The sequence below is a fragment of the Cydia strobilella genome, chromosome Z (genome assembly GCF_947568885.1).
Source record: "Cydia strobilella chromosome Z, ilCydStro3.1, whole genome shotgun sequence".
Lineage (NCBI taxonomy): Eukaryota > Metazoa > Arthropoda > Insecta > Lepidoptera > Tortricidae > Cydia > Cydia strobilella.
In genome coordinates, this window is record NC_086068.1 from 19,531,679 (window position 1) to 19,557,391 (window position 25,713).

General features: G+C 37.9%; 1 protein-coding gene across 1 annotated transcript in view; it reads left to right on the forward strand.

Annotated features, from left to right (window-relative positions):
- The first annotated feature begins 4,412 nt into the window (after window positions 1–4,412).
- LOC134754229 (angiopoietin-related protein 2) overlaps window positions 4,413–25,713 on the forward strand; it is a 170,469-nt gene continuing 149,168 nt past the window's right edge. Inside the window, exon 1 of the mRNA XM_063690401.1 lies at window positions 4,413–4,677. Coding sequence (XP_063546471.1) covers window positions 4,505–4,677 — 173 coding nt within the window. The 5' untranslated portion in view covers window positions 4,413–4,504. The remainder of the gene's footprint in view (window positions 4,678–25,713) is intronic.

The window sequence follows — 25,713 nt, forward strand, 5'->3', positions numbered from 1 at the left end:
CAGAACCAGATTAATATGGGACCAACTTGGAAGTAGCTCCTTTCGAACAAAAAAATAATGACTCAAATCGGACCACGGGTCTCGGAATAATCGGTGAACATACATAAAAAAAAAAATAGCCACAACCGAATACAGAACCTCCTCCTTCTATGAAATTGAAGTCGGTTAATAAATATCCTTTATTGCACCAAAATCATACATTTTACATACATGTAAAACTACAAATAAATTCTTAAAGAATAACAACATATATACCTACAACTTACACTTTGTTAATGTAATATAAAAGTATTAACCTTAGTAAGATAAGTTAATCATTAAATTTAGGTTAAGGTACTTACTAACATTAAAAAAGAGGGCACCATTTCGCCGTTAAACGCAAGTTTGGCGAAACTTGTATAAGTTTAAAATGTGTTATACTTTTTTGAAAAAAAAAAAAAAAAAAAAAAACATTTCAAGTATAACACACCCGAAAATGGGCTTAAATTGCAAATTAAAATGTTTTTTGATAATTAAAAAAAAGTTTTTAAGATAGAGGTGTGATCAAAAATTTTCGTTGGTAAACTTCGGAAATAGGGGGGGGGGGGGGGGTGTGTTATTTTTTTCACATTTTTCTTCATAAGTCAATTTTTTTTCTCTATAAAAACAATTCCCCTTGAGCGGCAAAGAAATATTTTGAATTTTCGCGGCGTGCGGCGTGTTTTCCATATTAAAAATGGCGGACCGCCGCACGCGCGGTTGTCAGAGAGCGTCCCATTCGAGGTAGCTTGCCGCCCGAGGAGTTAAAAAATTGTTTTGTAATGTTCAATTCGAGCTCTTTCAAATGATATCCCACTCGACCTATAGTAACTAGACTTTGACTTTTTGTCCCCTCTTTATATTGGGAATTTTTCATAATTAATAAATAAAAAAATACACTTCCAATGTGTTAAGGTTAGCGCTGTTCATAACTTCAAATCGATAGCTTCAGTAGTTCTCGAGATATTTAACAATGTGACAGACAGACAGACAGACAGACAGACGGACATAGTCGCACCATAAGGGTTCATTTTGTACCATTTTGGTACGGAACCCTAAAAAACGGAACCCTTATAGGATCGCTTTGTTGTCCGTCCGTCCGTCTGTCTGTCAAGACCCTTTATCTCGGGAACGAGTGGGTTGAAATTAAAACCATATACTTACTCAGGTCTAAATAATAAAAAATCAAACTTCTTTAGGTTAATGTAAAAAAAGACACGGCCGTTTATGCCGCAAAAATTGTATTTTTTAATACAGTTGCTCAAAAAGTGCAACTTTTCGTGGCTGTTTAGCGTGCGGAAAGTTGGTTTTCGCGAACTAGTGCTTTTTACTTTTCCAATTTTTTTAAATTTTTACTTGTTCCAATTCATGACTACTTATTGATGAGTGTTAATATTAGTTTCCTTTAAACGTCGTAATCAACATAAAAACCTAGCGTTAATGTAAGAATAGGAAAAATATGCATATTTCATATTTTATTACTTATCTCTTCATCATTATAAGTTTATTTTTTAATGTTGAAAACCCGTTCTTAATAAGTTGTCTGAATGGAACGGAACGCCTGTCAAAGAAGAGGCGTATTTTCTTACTGCAAGAATGTTTTAAGTTTCCAAAGGCAACATTCGATATTGTTTTTATAAATATATGATACACAAATAATCGTAAATAACGATATTTAGGTAATAATAGTACAATGTTTTAATATTTACAATTGTTTCTGTCTTATAGAACATGCATTTGGTTCAATAATAATAACAAAATCTATTCTAGTCGAATAAAAGCTAGAAAAACACCTCTTCATAATGTCAATGTCAATGATGTCAGTGTCACAGAATTAATAATATAAGTTTCGAATTCCATTCCTTACTTGTTGCTTTTCTTATTTTTTCGCAACTGTATTAAAAAACGTCGTTCGATACACGTGCGGATATGTCATTCTTCACTCGTCCCGAGTCTAGATATCTCGGTACTCGTGAAGTAATGACATACTTTCCGCACTAGCATCGAAATGTACTATTATACAATCGTGATATAATGGAGACAATTTCAGTCGAGTACCGTGTTAAGGCAACGAAGCTTGCTGAAGGCCCGCCAGGGTGTAAGGACTATTAAGAGTTAATTTTAGGTAAATATATCCGTCGCGCTGACGGGGGAGCGGTTCCTAAAATAAGTGCGATAAATTGTGCTATAAGGACAACTGTAGCTTAGGCGATAAATCCTGCGTAAAAATCACAAAAATCGAGGTTTCGTACTCGACAGTTTCCTTCTCCAAAACTTTACCAATCGTAACAAAATTTTCAACTCTAATTGGTAATGAAATTATCTGTGTCGGGCTGTATTGCTTTTGGGGCTAATTATGTTTGGAATACCATGCATTTTTGCGGCCTAGTCAATTAGGCCGTTTTTTTGCGAAAATATCAAAGAAAGCAAAATGTCCGACACAGACATTGATATTGATATTAATCTGTGTTAAAAATTAGTGCTCTAGGGTCAAAAATCATGGAGGAAACAGTCTAGTTCCATTGTATGGAGAAATGACCACTGGCCTTGCCTCGTAATGGAATCTAAAATGCACTAGGCTATTCAGGCATTGGATTGAAAATGATGGACTAATATTTCGTTCCATTTCATTTATTTATTGCATTCCATGGTATATTTAGTCTATCAGTTCCATAACTTCAGTAACTAACTAAATACTCGACTATTTGTAAAAAACCGGACGCCCGCGAGGTATTCAATTTTATTTACGTCAGACGACGACTAATAGCCTTCAACCTCATAAAAAGCAACATCTAAGATGGCTCAAGGGCAACATCAATGTACCTATAGAGGGTTGTGGGTAGAGCGGTGTAGTGTACCTACGACATGTCGTGTCGCTGACATGCAAATTATTAACGTTACCTTAGCTGAGGATAATCCGCTGAGCATCGATGTGAGGTGTATTAGAAGATGCGACTAGGACGATGCGGGTAAGATAAGATTCGGGTGAATGAAGTGGTGGGCGACATTCGGAAGATCACGGGACACTTTTGGTTGAGACTAGCTCAGGACCGAGATAAGTGGCGTATACAAAAAACCGGCCAAGTGCGAGTCGGACTCGCGCACCGAGGGTTCCGTACTTTTTAGTATTTGTTGTTATAGCGGCAACAGAAATACATCATCTGTGAAAATTTCAACTGTCTAGCTATCACGGTTCATGAGATACAGCCTGGTAACAGACAGACAGCGGAGTCTTAGTAATAGGGTCCCGTTTTTACCCTTTGGGTACGGAACCCTAAAAAGGCAGTTTACGCGTATTAAAGAGGATATAATAGAATAGAGCGGTACTGTCATAGTAAAATTTGTAACCACAGTAAATTCACTGCCATCTATCGACACACTTTAAAACTAAAAATGAAGATTTATAAAAATACGATAAAATGTATTTAAATATGGATAAATGATTTTTTTTATTTGCATTGTTTTTTTTTAATATGATTTTGACCCATGTTCTTTCACTGATATGCGTTAAAATTGTTAAATAACAAACGAAACCGTCAACGCCCTCTATACGAGAGTAGGCCAAAGGTAGTAGCGCCATCTGATCGAGAATCAAATTTTCGTGATTTTCGGGGCACGTTTTTTCCTTAGACTGTATCCATCCATCTATTACGGAGTTATATCTATCTTTGCTCGTATTAAGGACTTAGATCTTATAGCTGCCTTCCGGTATGTTAAAAATGTACCTTATTTTCATTTATAATTTGAACATTCTTATTGATGTGTAACCATACTTTTAACTATAAAGGTTCAAATGATAGGCCTTATTTATTACACATCTACCCTCGAGAACGCAGCGTCAGCAACTCTACTATGGACGGCCGGTTAAGGCATGCCAAAGGCATAGGACCCGGTAGCACCCACCCATTTGTCGGGTGACAGAAATCCCCCAGGTGCGCTCAGGTACATACGTGGAGTCACTACTCCCCAACAGTTCACTACGAGCTGCCCTACGTTCACTGATTGTACTTGTACCACTTTCCTACGTCATAATCATACTAATAATATTTAATATACCTATGTACTAACATTCCAAATACTTCTTACGTAATGAATGTAAGCGAATACTTGAATACTTTCGCGTCAAAATTTCAAGATAGTCATCTAGAATCGCAGGAGAGATCATTACGAGAGCACTGCCTATTGTAAAAAGTAGCAGGTGTAGATCCGTATAAAGATTACACTGATCATATAACTGCCTTCATAGTCAATTATTTCTGACTGAAAATGCGCTCGACCGGTCCGGTGGATGGCCCGCGTATGCCGAGTACTAGTACTAGTGAAAGCCCCCACTTTCATTGAGAGTGGGGCGGTCGTTAGCCGTCACCAGTGCCACAACAAAAGTGAACGTCGTCGCGGGTGTAGACGCAAAGTGTCTATCAGTCGCTATCGTGACAGTAGGTGGAGCGTGTGTTGCGAGTCTCGTGCCGTGAATCGTGTTGTCGTGATGTCCAGGTGGTGGATGGTGGTGCTCCTGGCGGCGGGGGCGGCGGCAGCCGGTGGGCGGCTGCCGCGCACCTCGCTGCCCGCTTCGACGGCCGCGCCCGCCGGCACCTCGGCCGCGCCGAAGTTGCCCTCCAGAAACATTACACTCTCTTCCCGGAACTCTGTCCGGAATAGGTGAGTCCATGCTGCTTTATTTACTAGCTTTTGCCCGCGACTTCGTCTGCGTGGACTTAGTAACCGCAGCTATAGTAGAATAGCGCCTGGAAAAATTCTCATAGGAATCTAAATTTGAGCATATTATGCACACAAATTAGCAGGCACTTCGTTAATTATCTCAATTCCACCCCGCTTTTTACTTTCTTAAGGGATGATTTTCGGAATAAAAACTATCCTATGTACTTCTGAGGGACTAAACCTATCTCTATGCCAAATTTCATCTAAATCGGTTCAGCGGTTTAAGCGTGAAGAGGGAAAACACAGACAATAAGACAGTTCACATATTTTTGAGCTATTTTTCTGGATCGATATTTTGCCTTCGACTGCAAGAGGTGAATCTGAACCAGACTACATTTGTTTTTAACTTTTTAGTTTTATGAAATAAAACTATGAAAACGGATTATATCGCGTATATTGAATTTATAATACATCCCGACGTTTCGAACTCTTTACAGCGTTCGTGGACAACGGGTGACGGGTGATTTTTAGTTTTAATTACAAGTACCTATTGTATTAAATTATGTACATAACACATTGGATACTTGAAAATTTTATACATGTGCTTTTTGTACGCGTATAAACCGTCGCGAGCTAACGAACACGCGTTGACTAGCTAATGTACCTAATGACATTAATTGCTTCCAAAACTTGGAATTAATTGACTATCCTGTAGATATATGTAGTAAGATATAATTACCTATTGATAATTATAGTTTGCTCGAGCTTAAAAGTATAAACAAGGTGAATAATTTCGTTCCTTGACCGAATACATTGGGAGTAGGTACTTACGTTATCGGAGTATTCGTGTTCTAAACGGCTACCGACAGGTGGACGACAGAAACTAGAAATGAGATCAAGGTTAGGCACCGGTATTGTTACTGCTCTTAGTGCTAATTATGATTGCTAATATCGTTGGTTACCGCAGCAAGTCATGAAGTGCGCTGTATACTTATTCTCTCTACACATAATATATATTGCAGACTGCTGACCAAAATAGTGCAGGATAACCTAAGGCGATATTACATAACTTGCTACTTAGTTTATATACCTACACAAAAGCCTTGAGACTATTCTGACTCCCAAAATTGTAGAGAATCGAACGATAGTAACGACACCTCATGCTTGAAAATCATTAGACGTTTTAACCTGCCGTTAATGAATTAAAATTACCCTCATTGACTTGTCAGTCGGGTAAAAATGCGTTCGCTAACTCAGTAACCGACGTCCAACACTTTGGAAGGGATAGTCGGCCGACCAAGGACGCTAAGCGAACGGATCTATGGCACACGCGTGAACTTTGAAGTTTGATTAAAAATAAAAAGACTGATTTCAGTGCAGGCGGCCTTTTCGGCTCGAATAAGCATAGTTGCATCTCATTCATGCATCGTTGGCGGACCTGTGTGTGCTGTTTCAACGCGCGCAGTTTTGTCTAAATGTCAATGTCAACTTATGTTAGTACCTCGTTAGTACAGGAAGAAATTTCTAATAGGCAGTTCTGTATGTCAAATTGCAGAGCGAATCTCTAGTTGAGGTTTGAAATCCAAATTGTAATGTACGAAAGATCCGTCGGACCCGGATCAAGATATAATTCCATATTTGGATCCGGATTGCAAACTTAATCTCGAGTAGCTTGTGGCATACGTTTGTATTTATTTATTTCAAATGATTCTCATTATGTTAGCAGCACAGTTTCATCATGTAAGAGGGAAGTTGCAGAAGCGATAATTAATATCCGTTTCTCGTAACTTGATGTTATGCTCTCTATATAGTAAAATTATAACCTAATTCGGTCAAAAGTCCTTACAACTTATGAAAACAGGCCCCGTCGTCGCTAACGCTGCGTGGCGTGGAAGAGTAATAGATACTATAGAAAGACACAAAGCGATTCGATGGCGAAGCGATGGCAAGCGATCGTCACTTTGGCTAGGCCGCTTGAACTGGTAATAATTACTGGAAGATTTACGAGTAACAACACTTAGTCTGCTTGCGCTTTCCGCCTTGGGCGTCGACGTGAACTGCTTTTCGCAGAGTACCTACAGGTCGATACGTGAAGTAACATCGCGAACTAAATGACTACATTGCTGGGGTTGATAACCCATTTAGGGTGGTAGTTAAACATTTAAATTGGTACCTGGTAGTACATTAACGACATTTTGGACGTGGACTGCTAGTAGCAAAGTAACGAATAATACGTGAAATAAGATCGCGAACTAAATTACTATTTTGGGGAGGTGATAACCCATTTTAATTGGTACTACACAATCAGTACAATCTTTAAATTTTCAAAGACTCCCTTTTATACTTATAAAATTTATCAGTAATATGAAATAATTTCAAATGCAAATGACAAAAAAAATGTACAAAACAATTTTAAATGGCATCTAAGTCATTTACCACTGCCACAGTGCCTCCCAAACAACTGCAATAAGCCCAAAACAGCCAGGATAGTGTTTAAATCATTACAAAATACCTACTGTTAAACATCCACGTCTTCCAAGCAAATATTTATTAAAAAAACCGGCCAAGTGCGAGTCGGACTCGCGTTCCAAGGGTTCCGTACATTACACAATTTTTTACAATGTATTTTTTTATGTGAAACGTGAGTGAAATGTCTAATGCCCTGTAGGGGTTGAATCAAAAACTAGGTAATTAAGTCCGACTCACGCTTGACTGCACATTTCCAATAGGTTTTCCTGGCATCTACAGGTAAAGACCTATTTTGTGTATTTTTTTAAATTTTTTGACCCATTAGTTTCGGAAATAAAGGGGGGAATGGTAATTTTTTGCCTATTTTCTTGAATAGCTTTTAAACTGTTTATCCTAAAATTATTAAAAAATATATTTGAGATTCTTACAATGATGCTCTTTCGTTTGATATGTAACACAATATAGTTAAAAAAACATTCTTTATTAATTATCTCATTTACCCCCCAAAAGTGGCCCCTATGTTTAAAATTCATTTGTTTACGTTACATGGCTGTCTTTCGGTCACAAACTTACATATGTGTTCCAAATTTCACCTCACTTGGTCCAGTAGATTCGGAGAAAATAGGCTGTGACCGACGGACAGACAGACAGACCACGAGTGATCCTATAAGGGTTCCGTTTTTTTCCTTTTGAGGTACGGAACCCTAAAAAGACATCACTACTTGCCTATACTACATGTAAGAGTTCCTTAATTTAGTTTTCTCAGAATCCCAAAATTAAGATACTGACTATAGTGTTTGTTAAATTGCTAATTATACAACACATATTGTAAACACCGGCTCGACAATGCCCTCGCATACACATTAAGTTCACTTCCACAACAGTAATCCCATAGCCATCGTACCATAGACAGTGACACTTACTTCTTTACGGCTTTGCCGCCAACACAAGGACACACGAGACGGCGTATGTATGCTATTTAAGCCACTCGCATAATCGCATACACTACACTGACTTAATGGCCTGGTGTTTTGGTTTTTTTCGTTATATCATAATTATGTCGGCCCTGTAGATATACAGGATAATAAAGCTGCTAGGCGTGTTTAAGGGCCCGCTGACTATCAGTCCGCCGGACGATATCCGCCTGTAGAACAAAAATTTGACAGTTCCGAACCACAGACAGGCCGATATCGATAGTCAGTGGGCCCCTTTAGGTATCCAATTCATAGTCAGTGTTAGGGTTAGGCATCTAATTTATGGACATAGTAACAGTACTAGAGCGGAATTCAGATATTAAAATTTGTCCTTGCTTTAATATTAATGTAACATTACTCTCTTAATGCATCGCACTCGTACCAATAAATAGGCGTGAGCTGCTCAGCTTACTCGCATTGCATCTATGCATCGAGTAATATCATATCAATTGATTTTTAAAATCTGAATGTCGCTCATGTGCTACAAAGAGCTTTACATAAGCTTGTCCGATTGTAGGGCGGAAGCCTACTTATGGTAATAGCGGCACGACTGATACTTTCTTCGCTATCAAATGTTACTTAATACGGACAGTTGATCTTATTTCAAATTTTCTCTGCCCAATGATGTTTACCTATAAGTATGGAGAAATCACTCTCTCTCCACAAATGCGCCCAATATGAGCCATAGAATGTCATATTCCCAAACAGTGAAAGATTCCATACGAGCCGATTTACAATAGGGTATGACTTAATCGATCGCCAAACAAATGTACTTTCTATGAAGTAATTAATAGGATTGGTTACTAAAATAATAGATCTATCACTAAAATCGTATCACCAATTAATTTCAAAACGGTTACTTAAAAAAATGTAAATGTCTCTGGCAAATAATATCAATCATCAATAAATTGTGTTAGTTTACAAAATAACAGGTTCTCACCTAAAAATGTTAAAAATATTACCTAAACATTAACTCTATAAAACTGGTGGCTCTGTAAGCTGTAGACCTCGCGATAAGCTTAGTTTTTTTTAATACTTTGTGGAGTCATTATCGAAGCGAACTTACAATGGTCTTAAGTGCCATGCCATGTACTCTACTGGCGCCTGAACCCTTTATGCCAATTCCGCCACTTTGACCTTTTTCGAACAAAATCTGTCTACCTACCGAACCTGCTCACAAAATCTGTCTAGCTACCGAACCTGCTCACAAAATCTGTCTATTTATTTTTTATTTTCTTTATTGGGGAAAAAAACAGATACAGGCCAGTGACAATACACAGATAAGATTATAAAATGATAGGTTTAGCATGCATCCTAACACAATTCCCACGAGGAGTTCAGGCATTAATTTTAAGACAGCGTTGTAATCGGAACTTAAACAGATATCCCTACTAAAACTAAAACTACACAACTAAAACTAAACAATAACGATAATTACTCGTAACATAACTTAAGCAGCTAAACTTATATAAACACAAAAATAATTATTACACAAATTACAGTAAATAAATAGTACACAAGAAATGAAGCTACAATATGGGTAATAAAAATTATAGGAGCAAGCTGACTTTGCGCTTGAAGTTAGATCGCGTATTATTAAATATGTCAACCGAGACTAGGCGTTTATTGTAATTATTACAAATTCTACGCAGCGGGGCTCGTGCCCCAGCATTAGTGGCGGGCGTCGGGACCGCGAATAGGGACGGTGTTCGTGTCCTCGTCCTGTAGGCGGGAGCTCGGAAACTGATAGCCTCCAGGAGCTCCGGGCAGTTATACTGACTGGTACATATTTTATATAAGAAGGTGGCATCTTGGGCGTGGCGTCTGCTCGCCAACGTCTTTAGCTTGTACCTTTCTGTCTAGCTACCGAACCTGCTCACAAAATCTATTAGCTACCGAACCTGCTCACAAAATCTGTCTAGCTACCAAACCTGCTCACAAATTCTGTCTAGCTACCGAACCTGCTCACAAAATTTCACGAGAATCGTCTCAGAATTGCGACCTGTAGAGGAGAACATCCGGACATACGAGAGCATTTTGCTTAAGTCAAAACGGAGACCTTAGCTAACGCTTCGGTCATAATAGATGTGTCACCAGTTAAATTTAAGTGTTTTCTTATTTAGGTGAGTAATAATTTTACCTTATTTAAATAAAATATAAGAATAAGTAGTCTTTAAAACATATAGTGGTAGGTAGGCCTACATGGTAGGTATTTCTCCCAGTTTGCGATTGTACAGAATAGACCAGTGGGTTTGTGATGTAAAAGACCACTGTTTAAATACACTATTAAGCCTCTACTACGACAAACTTCGAGTAAAAGTCATGTTATTATAAATTTCATGAAAGTATCTACTTACTTAGAGGTAAGTACTCTACTATTTACGTAAATAATACTTAGTTGATTGTTAAATTGCGAGCTTATTTACTTGTAGTTTTTGGTTCACCAACCGGTTCTAAGATCATCAGTCTCAATTCTCAATGCCTACTAACTATCAAATAACAAAAGTGTAAACATAACATCTTTGACATCGACTCTACTAATAGTAGCTAGTAGCATTCTGTGACCCGGTACCGCCGCGTCCCGGATAGAGTGACTCCGACTGTCGTCGCCAGTCGGGCCTATCTAGGATTAGTGGTATGTGGGCTAGGTGTCGCGAACCAGCGTCAAAATTTCCACTAGTTCGATCCCCTCAACCCTCAACACACCCAAATCAGGTTGGGACCGCTCAACTGGTCTCGCTGGAACGCAAACTCCAGCGTAGCAAAACGGAAGGGTGCTGCCCAGTGCCCATAGAGGTATAGAGCTCAAGTCAGGTCCAAAAAAAATTTAAAAAAAAGAAAAACCGACTTCAAAAAGGATAAAATATAATAATATTATTCCTTTTCTTTGCGCTAGCAACTGATACGATTGAAATCGGTGCCAAGCCAAATTTTTAAAGCATCAACACCGTCAAATCGAATGCCAACCCTGGTGTAGTTTGATAAGAAAGAAAGAACCAGAACCATATAATGACTATAATGAGTATTGAATTGAAACTCCTCAAATATTAGGCATACATATACATATCACTTATTGGCTTGGCACCGACTTCAAACGTATCAGTTGCTAGCGCATAGAAAAGGAATAATATTATTTTATTTTACCCTTTTTGAAGTCGGTTTTTCTTTTCTTTTTTTTTAAGTTTTTATTATCTACTTTTTGGTTTAAATTTTTTCATGTCCACTTTGTCAAATGGCACTATTTAATGGCTTATAATATAATATTTCAGGAGTTCCCTCAATCCCTCATGGAATCCATCATCAGACTAAACCTTAATAAAAATGTTCTTTACAAATCTTACTGGCTTAGTAAACTTAACGAAGGGGACAAATCGCTAAAGCGAACTATGCATCGTTAAAGAGTTCCGTTGTGGTCTTCATCAGCAGTTCCACTTTATCAAATGTCACTTTTTAATTGTTAATGCTTAGTTTGTTGATGAAAATACAAAAAATCGCTGTATGTATGCTTATAATATTTGAGGAGTTCCCTCAATCCCCAATGGAATCCATCATCAGACTAAACCTTGATAAAAATGTTCTTTATAAATCTTACTGGCTTAGTAAACATAACGAAGAGGACAAATCGTCAATGTGAACTATGCATCGTTAAAGAGTTTCGTTTTGATCATCATCAGCAGTTCCATCCACTTCATTAAATGTCACTTTTCCTGAACGTAAATACTAGATTTATTAATGAAAATACAAAAATCAATATATGTATGCCTATAAGATTCTAAGAGTTCCCTGGATTCCTCGTGGATCCCATCATCAGAACTGGGTTTTGACAAAAACGGGACCAACTTGGGACTAGTCATTTAGTCATTTATTCAATATTGCATTGTCATGTGCATAATAAGGTGTTACATTTTATATAGCCAGTTCATGACACCCTGTAAGGGCACACAATAGTACAGTTTTTCTATTCTATTAATTCTAATCTACATATTGTAATTAAGGTAACATATACACATTCAAACAAAAAAACAATTTTCCAAATCGGTTCACCAATGACGGAGTTATGAGGTAACATACATACAAAAAAAAAAAAACGAATTGATGACCTCCTCCTTTTTGGAAGTCAGTTAAAAAGTAGTATTCATTTCTCGCTATTTATAACCGACTTCAAAATTTCGAAATAAGAGGTTTTTAATACGTAACTAAGCGTCTAAGAATCTTTGTTTCATGTCGATACTCATACTCATACTCATACTCATTTATTAATAATATTGTTACATATTACACGTCAAAAAATTAATTTAATTACATTTAATTACATGAGATATATTAAAACACTGATTTAAACTTTCACGATTTTTACTCATTATTATTTACAACGACGGGACTACTACGACGGGAATACTTTCTACAGATCGTGGGTTTTATAGTAGAAAAATCCGTGAAGCCATTGAAATCAAGAAACATAGAAATTTCAATCGAGACGAAGGTTTTAAGATCTCATCCACATGGAACCCAGTCATTAGTAAGTGTAAGCGAAACCAAATATCGAAAGTTGAAAAATCGAATATTGTGAGTGTTGTGTGTCGACCCGGTAGCATCCCTAGTGCGCAAAACGTTCAAGTTAATAAACAAGACCAAGTGCGGGTAGTTCGAAAAACTCGCGCGCCTAGAAGATGTTGATGTCAACTTTAGCCAGTCTTCTCCGAGACCACGGGGACAACGCCGTCCTCGAAACGTCGGAGCTAAATTTAAAACAATTTTACGCGATTAAGTCCCGTCGTTGTAAATAATAAGGAGATATATTACATTATTTTAATTACATGAGATAGATTACATCATTTTACAATTGTGAGCCTTATCATATTAATTATAATATATGTTTGTTACCTGATTTCTCGAAAGCGGATGGGCTAATTTAATATTATTATTTTATTTGAAACTCAGGATGTGATGTTAGGATGTTGAAGAAATCGAGAGAACTTTTCAAATATTATAGTTTTGGTGAAGTAATCGACGAAAACCATAGAACTATATTTTTATTTATACTTTATTGCACATAAAATAAGTACAAATGGTGGACTTAATGCCTTAAGGCATTCTCTACCAGTCAACCACTGGGCCAAAAAGAGACGTTTGTTGGTGCAGGCTTTGTACTGTATTTGAAAATAATTAAACGATTTCACCACCTACTATTTACAAATTAAATACTAATTATTATATTTAAATTTCTATATATATATATTTCTATCAACTATAGTTTAATTTGTTTGGTGAAGTCGGTTTTTTTTGTTAAATATTATAAAAGAAATATTTTTGTTTGGTCTCGTATGAATTGAGTTGCGTTTGGTTACGTGCATCTCTTGACTTTCGCAGCGAATTCTTTTCCGCTCAGTACTCTCACTGCAGTCACTGCATTTAAACGTTCACACTTTAACAATAGCATTAACACCTACCGACTACTAGTAACATACCTTCATAATTATTGTTAATTATTATATCAGTTATTAAAACGTTCTACTACCTAAACTTCAGGGTTGGGCAGATAAAGTGTTCTAGTTTTGTAATGCTATTTTACTTAAGAGGCCGGTGTCGATTTTTGAGCAAAAATTTAAAATTGATAGATTTAGTCGTTGAAATTATACACGTTTTGTTACGTAATATCTCAATAACAAGTATTAGCACGTCTTCTCATCTTGCCTTTTAATAATGAGGTCGAGAGCGTGCGTCACCGGTAATATATGAAGAGAAGGGGCAGTTTTAAAAAAATCATCAAAAAATTATGGTGGTAAATTATACAAATTGATGTATAAGAATAGTTTCAGCAAGTGTTGTAGATTATTTAAGTATCAAAATTACGTTGAAATTAAGTCGATTTGTAAAGAAAGTGTCACTTGTTTTGGAGTAATTTCTGAAGAAAATTGAATTCGTTTAACTTTCATTTCCTCGAACTCTAAGTCATATAACGAAAATGTTCAAGTACAGAATATGTGTAATACAAATTTACCATTTTTAGCAGTCCAAACTTTACGAAATTTACAAATAAGAGCGACAAAATCAGTGCTTTACGCGCGTTTACCTAAACGTACATCAGAAAAAAATCATTACTAATTTACTGAGTCTGTTTTCAAAAAAAAAATCTGATAAAAGGCAAGATAAGAAGACGTGCTAAAAGAAACCTTTACTTGTTATTTCAATTAGGTAAAAAAATGTGTACAATTTCACAGACTAAATCTATCAATTTTACGTTTTTGCGACTAAAATCGATACCGGCCTCTTAAATAAAGCGGAACTTTTTATATGCATGCATGCGTCTCTATGATTTTTAGACGTGAGCTTTATATAGGTATATTGTTTTTAGGGTTCCGTACCAAAAAGGTACAAAAGGAACCCTTATGGTGCGACTCTGTCCGTCTGTCTCTGTCTGTCTGTCTCTGCCTGTCTGTCTGTCTGACTGTCTGTCATATTGCTAAATACCTCGAGAACTACTGAAGCTATCGATTTGACATTTGGAACATCTATGAACAGCGCTAACCTTAACACATTGGAGGTGTAATTTTTTAATTTTATTTTTATTAAGTATAAAAATGCCCAATATAAAGAGGGGGCAAAACGTCTAGGTCGAGTGGGATATCATTTGAAAGAGCTCGAATTTAACATTACAGAACAATTTTTTATTTGTTTTTCATAGTGAATGAAAATTGACTTATGAAGGAAAATGTGAAAAAAAATACCCCCCCTCCTTATCGCCGAAGTTTACCAACGAATTTTTTTGAATTTTTTACATAATAATAACATTATCATAAATATTACAGGAAAAATATAATCACACTATCTTAAAAACTTTTTTTTAAATTATTAAAAAACATTTTCTAATTTAATTTGCAATTTAAGTCCATTTGCGGGTGTTTGTTATACTTGAGATTAAACTAAAAATACCTTCTTTCAAATAAAACAGAAATTGTTGAAGTCGGTTCAGAAGATAAAGAATTAAGTATCCTTAATTATGTTATAAATAAATATTCGTCCCAGTATCCTTATAAAACGAACATATCGGGCAAATTAGTTAGCCAATTTGCCGATCGATGGCGCTGTACACAATTACGCTTAGTATACTTCTGGTCAAGTCTTTTGTGATTCTATTTACAGGAGAAAATTGAAAGTTTGTACGGAACCCTCGGTGCGCGAGTTAAACCGGTTTTTATATTGTTTTGAACTCGATGTAAATGTATACAATGCTAAATAGGGTGCTTCATTGGGGGATATTCCAGTAGACAAATTCAAGACAGTTTCAAAGTGCGTCGGCCGTCATGGTGTGGGGTGCCATATCACCTAGGGGCAAACTACCACTGCTAGAAAATACCCGAAAGGTTTATGGGGATGACTATTATTGCTTTCAACAAGACAGAGCCCCGTCTCACAAAGCTAAGCGTACACAAGACTAGTGTCAAAGATAGATATAACTCCGTAATAGATGGATACAGTCTAAGGAAAAAACGTGACACGAAAATCAAGAAAATTTGATTCCCGATCAGAGGGCGCTACTAGCTTTGGCCTACTGTCGTATAGATGGCGTTGACGGTTTCGTTTGTTATTTAACAGTTTTAACGCATATCAGTGAAAGAACATGGGTCAAAATCATACAAATAATTAATGCAAATAAAAAAAAAACATTTATCCATATTTAAATACATTTTATCGTATTTTTATAAATCTTCATTTTTAGTTTAAAAGTGTGTCGACAGATGGCAGTGAATTTACTGTGGTTACAAAATTTACTATGAGAGTACCGCTCTAGTATAAGTTACTCTATCTCTATGCTAGTGTCGAACAAATTTGACATATTTTATACCGTGGCAAGAATGGCCTACATCTTCATCAGACTTGAATCCGTTGGACTTTTCTATATGGGGATACATGCTCAGCAGGATTGGGAGCACACAGGGAATGAATTTAAATTCATTCAAGCATCGGTTGGTCAAGATATGGGATGATATAACAGATGAGGTAGTGCGTGCCGCGTGCAACTCATTCTATGGTAGAATGCGTAAAGTTATACAGGTTAAAGGAGAGCGATTTGAGCTAATGAATAAATTTTGTAAATATAGAGTATGCTTAAAATAAAAACAAGTTTAATATTGAAATTTGAGTTTTGCTATAATTTTATGGCTATTTTAAACTAGGACACTCAATCTGCCCAACCCTGTGATGTAGTTTTAAATAAAGGTAGCTTTAAACGATACTATTACGATTTAGCTCTTTACACATAAGATTAAATTTAGCAAGATCACATGATGTATCGGCCGCTCTTATCATATTTAATAAACTTATTTATTTTATAGACGTTAACAGTGGAAACACTATCGTTGCTTTCGATCATACGTACCTACTAATCTCGTAATTTCTCAATCTGACTAGTTATTATAAGTAGTCACCAGGGCAGGGTAAATATCAACAATTCAACATCCGTTCCTATAGATTTTATCTTATGTCAAATCTCGATGTAAAAATTACTCTACGTCGCAGAACACACTATACACGTCTCATTTTGAATATGATTTCTAGTATGCGTATACTAATTAACGATGTGGAATAAGGCCAAGGGCCTAAGTTATGAAAGTGTGTTGTGTTTTCTTATGCCGGCCAACATGTCAGTCAAGATGAAGTAGCGAAAAATACTCGTAAAAGACCATTCATTAATTCATTAACTATTAACTATAACTTAACGTTGCAATTATTGAAATAAGTCTAGCGTACCTGTCAGTTACAATAATAGGATATTAAACTATACTCATGGACATATTGAGAGGAACGCAGAAAAAATGTTTAATTACTGGATTACAGCACCTAAAGTAATTTCAAAATTAGTAATTAAACTTTTTTTTGCGTTTCTCTAAATTAGTCCATTATTGCAAATATTTTATTTTACCAATCGATTTTGTTCTTATTTACATGATATATACAGTGGTACTACGTAAATGAAATTAATAACTAGCTTAAATCTAAAATAGGCCCTTGAGGCATTGTACCAAGGATGCTGGCGGCATTTCCCCGCTGTATCGCAATGCTGATACGTTGTGCGAGAAAGCCGCCAGCTCTTCGGTCACCAGTTACGTCAACCAGACGCTTCGCGATTTCTGCAAACAACTTATGCGCGCTGGGACCCCATGGACCTAGAGTTTCAACTCCAAATGGAACGAAATGATACTCTCTACCGAGGCTCTTATATTTATTACGTTTTAAAGTTTCGGCGCTCCGCCGCTCCGCCCGCTTTTACATTAGTCCGTTGGGGGTGGGACGGTGCCAGCGTGTCTACGCAGGTAGCATCCCACACCAACATCCGTCCCAAGCTCCAAGGAACCAAGGACATCCCATTGTCCATCATCTCTGATAATGCCAGTCGGCTCTAGAAGAGCGGGTACATTGATGGTGGCAAGAGACCGACGGATTATGTCATTAAGCGACGCATGTCTTGAAAAACGACCGTCACTTTTTTGACAAGATAATCCATGGTGTCCCAGTCGGTCCACGTCCGTGCCACAAGAGCATATGTGTGGCGTACACACCGAAACCCCGAGTCGCAAACCAGTCGCCAGTCTAAGGGAGGCCGGATCCAAGAAAGTACCAGTATTAGGCGAAGGATGGGCATGTAGCCAGTAACCCGCTTCCCGGGCTCCGACCGCCAAAAGCCTCGCGCGGTCTGGACCTGTACAGTTGTTTAGGAGAATATTGTAAGTTAAATCACAGTAAACATTATCCCAACTCCTTTGTGAATTTGGGTTGTCTGGAAATTGTTTTCCCGGGCAAGCAATTTTAAAAGCATTTTTGGCGTCCTCAAAGCCCGCAATCTCACAGTTTGTGGGCAAAGCCCTTAAAATATTTCCTATGAGACCAGACGTGCTATGAGTGGACGCCAAAAAGGCTGGGGAAGCCACACTGGAAATTTTGCGAATTCCTAAACCTCCAAACCGAATAGGGAGGGACGCTTGAGACCAGGTTCTTATTTATATGTAGATATTAGCCCTGACGCATACATGCTCTGAACAGAAATTGCTTCTGTATACATATATTATATATTTTGTATAAATCAAGATACTAATAGGCTCAGAAAATCCTGGCCAAAAACTCCTGGTGTGCAGTTTTCTTACGTAAATAAATACGCAAGTTAGGCGCCATTAAATCACACTAAATTAACGGAGCCGGGTTTGAACACAAGTCAATGTCAAGGAATAACAATATTTCCGGATTGAACATTGTATTAAAGAAATATAGTTTTCGAGGGATTCGTGTTTTTCCGATAAAAATTAATTTTGCATCCACATATTACAAGGCTTTTCGCATCTCTTCTGAGTTATGAGGAATACTTCTGAAGACCACCCCACTCTAGCGCCGTCTACTTACGAGCGTCGGCGTCTATTTGGCGCTATGGAAATTAACGTCACTGCGCCGTTGCGTCAACGCTGCGTTGAGCAACAGCCATAGAGTTGTGAGGAATACTTCTGAGGACCACCCCACTCTAGCGTCGTCTACTTACGAGCGTCGGCGTCTATTTGGCGCTATGGAAATTAACGTCACTGCGCAGTTGCGTCAACGCTGCGTCGAGCAACAGCCATAGAGTTGTGAGGAATACTTCTGAGGACCACCCCACTCTAGCGTCGTCTACTTACGAGCGTCTGCGTCTGGTTGGCGCTATGGAAATTGACGTCACTGCGCAGTTGCGTCAACGCTGCGTCGAGCAACAGCCATAGAGTTGTGAGGAATACTTCTGAGGACCACCCCACTCTAGCGTCGTCTACTTACGAGCGTCGGCGTCTAGTTGGCGCTATGGAAATTGACGTCACTGCGCAGTTGCGTCAACGCTGCGTCGAGCAACAGCCATAGAGTTATGAGGAATACTTCTGAGGACCACCCCACTCTAGCGTCGTCTACTTACGAGCGTCGGCGTCTATTTGGCGCTATGGAAATTAACGTCACTGCGCAGTTGCGTCAACGCTGCATCGAGCAACAGCCATAGAGTTGTGAGGAATACTTCTGAGGACCACCCCACTCTAGCGTCGTCTACTTACGAGCGTCTGCGTCTAGTTGGCGCTATGGAAATTGACGTCACTGCGCAGTTGCGTCAACGCTGCGTCGAGCAACAGCCATAGAGTTGTGAGGAATACTTCTGAGGACCACCCCACTCTAGCGTCGTCTACTTACGAGCGTCGGCGTCTAGTTGGCGCTATGGAAATTGACGTCACTGCGCAGTTGCGTCAACGCTGCGTCGAGCAACAGCCATAGAGTTATGAGGAATACTTCTGAGGACCACCCCACTCTAGCGTCGTCTACTTACGAGCGTCGGCGTCTAGTTGGCGCTATGGAAATTGACGTCACTGCGCAGTTGCATTAACGCTGCGTCGAGCAACAGCCATAGAGTTATGAGGAATACTTCTGAGGGCCACCCCACTCTAGCGTCGTCTACTTACGAGCGTCGGCATCTAGTTGGCGCTATGGAAATTGACGTCACTGCGCAGTTGCGTCAACGCTGCGTCGAGCAACAGCCATAGAGTTGAGTTGACTAGACGCCGACGCCGACGCTCGGGAGACGCTAGTGCGGTAGTGGGGTGGCACTAAAATTTCAAGTAAGTGTCGTATAAATAAAAAAACAATAATAAAAAATATCATACATATACTGCTTGAAAAATATATTTGTTATGTGAATTTAAGGACGGCATGATTGGAGTTGCACATGGACCTATTTATTTATTTGTCTTGCTTATAGGCGCATTGCCCGCCGACCGCGCGTCCCGATTAGGTCCGGTAACAACAATCGATATTGCTAATGATTCTTAATAAAATATCACGGCATACCTATTAAAATGTGTAATAAAAATGAGCAATTTGGTGAACAGATAGGTACTCTTACAATTAAGTATAACTAGGCCCCAGAGAGAGCACTTCGACTTACACGATGACAGACAGGCGTGATAAATCTCAAGGAGATTTATTTCAAAACTCCCGACCTTCAAACATCACATTTTAGTATCTAAGCTTTTACTTACTATCAATACTGGTTAATACTTATCAAATGATATTTCGTACATGTTTCGAAAAACTCATTGGTACAAGCCGGGGTTTGAACCCAATTTTTGGGTTTTATTTTAGATGTTTGAAATTTATTAAGTATATAGAATTAATACCCTGGTGGCCTAACGCACGTAATATAATTAAAAAAAACTAAGGCAATGCCGCAGGATAAAATAGCCAATTTCCACTCAGAAAGTTTATTCCATAGAATAGAAAAGGGTAAAAGAATGTTTTAAATCAGATGAACAGTTCCGGAGATCAACTCCTACATACGAACTTAAAATTTTACAACCTCTACCTCTTCTACTGACTCACAAAAGATACCTATTTATTATATAACTAATAAAAATATATGAAAACATCGGAAGATGCCAAAAATAATTTATGATGTTACTTTGACCTTTTGATCAGTTTCACCACGTACAACAGATCAAAGACACCCCGACCCATGGATTCCCCGGCTACGTGCGCATGTATAGGTTGTCGACAACCTATTCAGTTTTTTTTTAACTCACGAATGATCACTGACTAACCTAAGACACCATAAAATTACATGAATTAATTATTGACACAAGTACAAAGTTTTTAACCAATAAAACTGGGAAGTAAAGCGTACTCACCATTTTTTTTTTCTAGACGAAATAACAGTATTACACGCGCCTTTGGTCACTATGCGGTGAAGCAGCTATCAGTGTTTCCAATAAAGAAAAAAACAATTGCTAGTGTTTTTCAACTCCTTCAAACAAGTAGCGGATGGAAGTTGTTATCAAAGTCGACCCGAAAATCAAACTTTTTACGGTTTACGGTAGTTATTACCAGATAGATAGAACTAATATTTTGTGCTCATCATTATAATTTTCCAATGAAGGGCTGCGCCAGGTGGATTGTTTATATAATGTAAAGTATACTTGTTGTCTTGCGGCAGCGTATAACTTTCCTAGTAGAGCCTTTAACAATGATCGCTCTGGCTACATGTTTGCAGCTTTGATGAAGGTACTATAGATATTATCGATTATCGGGTGCACCAGTCACTACTATTTTCAATTTTAGTTATTTCTTAGTTTTAACGTATATCAGAATTTAATGTTTCCATTTCAATACCTATATTGGTAAGAGCCCCGTTCATTAAAGCTTGTAATTCAAGCGGAGCTTTTGATAAAAGGAACTAAGAAAACTTCCGCATGTATTTATAAATACCTGAAAGTTTCATGAAGCGGGCGCCAGATGTTGTATGTTTTGTTAATGTAACCTTTATTACTTTGCGAGAGTAGGTACATAGAGGGTGGTAGAGAATGCATGTAGCAGGAAATATGTAAGGTGCAATTGGGTAACTTCGAATGCGGGATAATTTGAAAATTTACAATATCTACTTAACTAAAACACTTTCTATTGTAGCAATAGTAAGCAAGATGCCTGGGTAAGCGTTGCAGTAACGTAAGTTTTGTCGAAGTATGAAGTACGTCTGGTTTAATGGATGTTACGGATGTTAGCGATTTGGAGAATAACCCCGCTTTAGCAGTGGCCACAAATGTACCTTAATTTTCAACAACACCATTAACACCCATTTTTCCTAATGTAATAACTAAAATGACAAGTGTTGCATGTGTGCCTGTAGCATATGTAAGTCCATAACTTAAATTCCATAATAAAACCTTTTAACCCTTAAATGCATAATGATGTATATATGCATCGTATATTTGATGGTCCGTGGCTCAATATGCAGCTATCCAAAATCACATTTATTACTTTTATACAGCATGACAAATCTATTTCAATTTATTAAAAAGTTATACAAAAAATCATGCATTTAAGGGTTAAATTACTTTTAGTAGCAATTTTAGCTCTATTTGAACACATAAAATACGTTCACTTGCAACAATTAACGTGAAATTGCTTGACGCAATTAGGCGGTTATCGCATAATGTGGCGCTGCGACTGGAACGGAAACCGCATGTGTGATTGATTTATTTATTCAAATTTAATTCGTACAACAAGGCCCATATTGCAAATACCTTATATATAGTCTAAATATGAAATTTATAGAATAAAACTAACCGATATTTAGGCGACAATACGCCTGATGGTGCCTAGATACGACGGAAGTTGACGTGCGTACATGTGCCTGATAAAAAAGTATAGCCACTTAGTACGCTCTTTTGAAATTTAGGACACTTAGTTTAATCCACGTTTAATCTAATCAGCCTCTGACGATGTGCTGATACTTTCGGCCCCGAAACCCACAGGCTGTGCTTATATCGGTTGCTATGTACATTCGGCTCATAGGTAGGATTAGCTATTTTGAAGCTGCATCTAGAGACAATACTAAATGATAAGTATACAGTTACATAAATTTGTAAGATATATCATCGAATCGTAAATTGTGACTTACATTATGTCATGAATCAAATCACATACTTACGAGTAAGGTATATCTTTGAAGGTCAGAAATTCGAACACGAGATTCTCAGATGTTGGTCTCTCAGTTCCTATCCATACTATCCATACTAATATTATAAATGCGAAAGTGTGTCTGTCCGTTTGTCTGTTACCTCTTCACACTTAAATCGCTGAACCGGTTTAGTTAAAATTTGGCATAGAGATAGTTTCAGTCCCGGGAAGGACCCTCGGTGCGCGAGTTAAACGAAAAAAAATCTGTAATATTTATGATAATGTTATTATTACTTTAAAAAATATAATTCTTCGTTGGTATTTTTTTTATTTCTATGAAAAACAAATAAAAAAAATGTTTTGTTATGTCCAATTCGAGCTCTTTCAAATGATATGCCACTCGACCTAGTAACTAGACTTTGGCATTTTGCCCCCTCTTTATATTGGGGATTTTTCGTAATAAATAAAAAAAAAATTACACTTCCAATGTGTTCGGGTTAGCGTTGTTCATAACATAACTATTCCAAATTTGAAATCGATACCTTCAGTAGTTCCCGAGATATTTAGCAATGTGACAGACAGACAGACAGACGGACAGTGTAGCACCATAAGGGTTCCTTTTGTACCGTTTTATACTTATTTACAAGATAATTGACACTAGTACAAAGACGCAACTAATTATAACTAAGTACCTATTACTAAAATATAGATAATCGCAGCACCGATTATCATTAGAGCTAGGTGCTGATGCTGATGCCACAGCGCAGCGAATGCGCCTCGTTATGAGCCAATAACTTTTTGTGCGTCCGAGCCACGCAATCTGCGCCTGCGCCGCGCTGCGGGCCGCCGCGCGCCGGTGCAATGTCAACTATTTTACAGTTCCTATATTAACAATTATCGAACGCTGGTGGCTTGCGTTGAGGCATTGATACCATACTTCGATTAAATTCCACACGTTACTCTCTCACGACTACGCTCTAAAATACCTATTTACAAAACCATTTTTCACGAGCTGGATAACATATTAGCTGGTCATTTTAAAAACAACCGCGCGTAACAAACTTATATGGTGTTTTTATTTCATTCCCGTTGTAATAACTATTAGTTGGATCAAAAGCAAGCAAGTGAGACTAGATATCTAATTGTGCAACTGTGCTATTAGCTAATTATGACAGTGTTACCAAGATGGTTTAACTCGAAGGATACCGGTTTGTGCGACGTATACCTTACAAACCGATATGGATTTTATGATACAATCGCTCCACAGTTAAGGTGTCGTAACATTATATTTATATAAATACGCGCGAATGTAATCAGTGCTTTTAAACCAGGAAGAAACGCTTGAAGAGTCATGGTAACGAGCTGCTGTGTGCTGGTGCTCCCGACAGCTCAGCGCAGGCAGTTCGGTGGCTACAGCGTAGTTTTGTACCTAATAGGGACATAGAGTAAGTTGGCAGCGATTTTGATAGCCCAGACTGTGCAAGTGTTATTTTAAACGTCAAACTTTTTGACGTTTAAATAACACTTGCACAGTCTGGGCTATCATATTCGCTGCCAACTTAGCTTGGTCTCACTACATATAGCCACACACTGCGCATCACTAACTAGTGAAGGTCACACTGCGCACCTCACGTTCGAACCTGTATTTTTACGAAAATCGTGCGCTGTGGCTACCGGCTTAATTAATCCATATTGAATATAATAGTATAGTTTATAACTAATTTAACGACTATCAAGGTTATTTATGGTAGTTACGAGTATGGTACATTTAATGACTATCAAGGTTTGCCGACGTCTTAATTTTATGCTATAGGTAAGGTAACGTATAGTCCGACAAGAAATTGTAGAACATTATTGAGGGCGTCACTTCCTACGTAACTGTCACATTTTTTTCGTAAAACGCTTAAACGTGGCAACAATTTAGTATGGAATTTTTCTAGTTCAATTTAATTTAATTTCTACTATTTTATGTCGCACTATAGAGGCACCAATGACCGACAAGAACCAAAAACCGACACTTTTTTTGACCTAAGAAAGTAGAGTTAAACCAAGAAAAGTCTGCAGCTGTCATTCAATGGGGTTGGCAACTGTCAAAGGTTTGCAGAGATGGCGCCATCATAGCTTGCCCCTTTTTCTATGAGATTTGGCTTAAAGGGCTGGCATCCAGGGCATTAAAAAAACAAAAATTTGACACAATTCTAGGGATTGACAGGGCAAGCTATGCTGGCGCCATCGCCATCTGCTAATTAATTCGACCGGCCAACCCCATTAAAATAGTATTTTATACAATCGTGATATAATGGAGAGCTTTTCAGTCGAGTACCGTGTTTAAGCAACGAAGCTTGCTGAGTTGCTGAAGTTAAGGTACGAGATTGAAAAGCTTGATTATATCACTATTGTATACAATACTTTTTCTACGAGACAAAAAAATAATGCTTTCAACTAGTAGAATCATATACTTAAGTAAACAAACCAAAAGTATACAGCTAAGATACGCGAGCTGCCGCGACCCGCGATACCTTCATACTCGTACGCGCACTTGCCGCCGGGCCCGGCGCCCCCGGCGGGTTGGTTAACGACACCTCCTCGTAACTCATGAGACCCTGGTACCTGCTCCGCGCTAAATTCAATTTTAAGACAGTTTTTTTCTTGATTTTGGCCACCGTAGCCTATGGAGATTAACAAGCACCGCTAAGCGGTTTTCGTAGGATATGGATGTTGCTATATGAAGGGTGTCACATGCGCGTTTATGACTTATGAAGCATTTTTTGGCCAACCAATCACAAAGCAGATACGACGCAGCAGCGTGTTTAAGTAGACTAATTTGCATTGAATCGAGTCTCCTTAAACAAGAAATATTTTACTGAAATGTATGAAGTTCTATTTTCAAAATTTTTATAATTGACTAAACCGTATCGATCATATTCTTATGCTTGAGTCGGAAGTGCCATAGACTATCCAACGTTGAAAAGAGTAAGGTTATAGTGTTGCATGTGAAGTCGTAATACACAGATTATACTCGACGAGTAGAAAAACTATATATGGCAATGTTTTTAGCAGTCACTAAACGTCACTCACATGGCATGTCTATTGTCAGAATCGTTTATAGTAGATTGTTAACCAAGGGATGAAAGGCACTCAATTC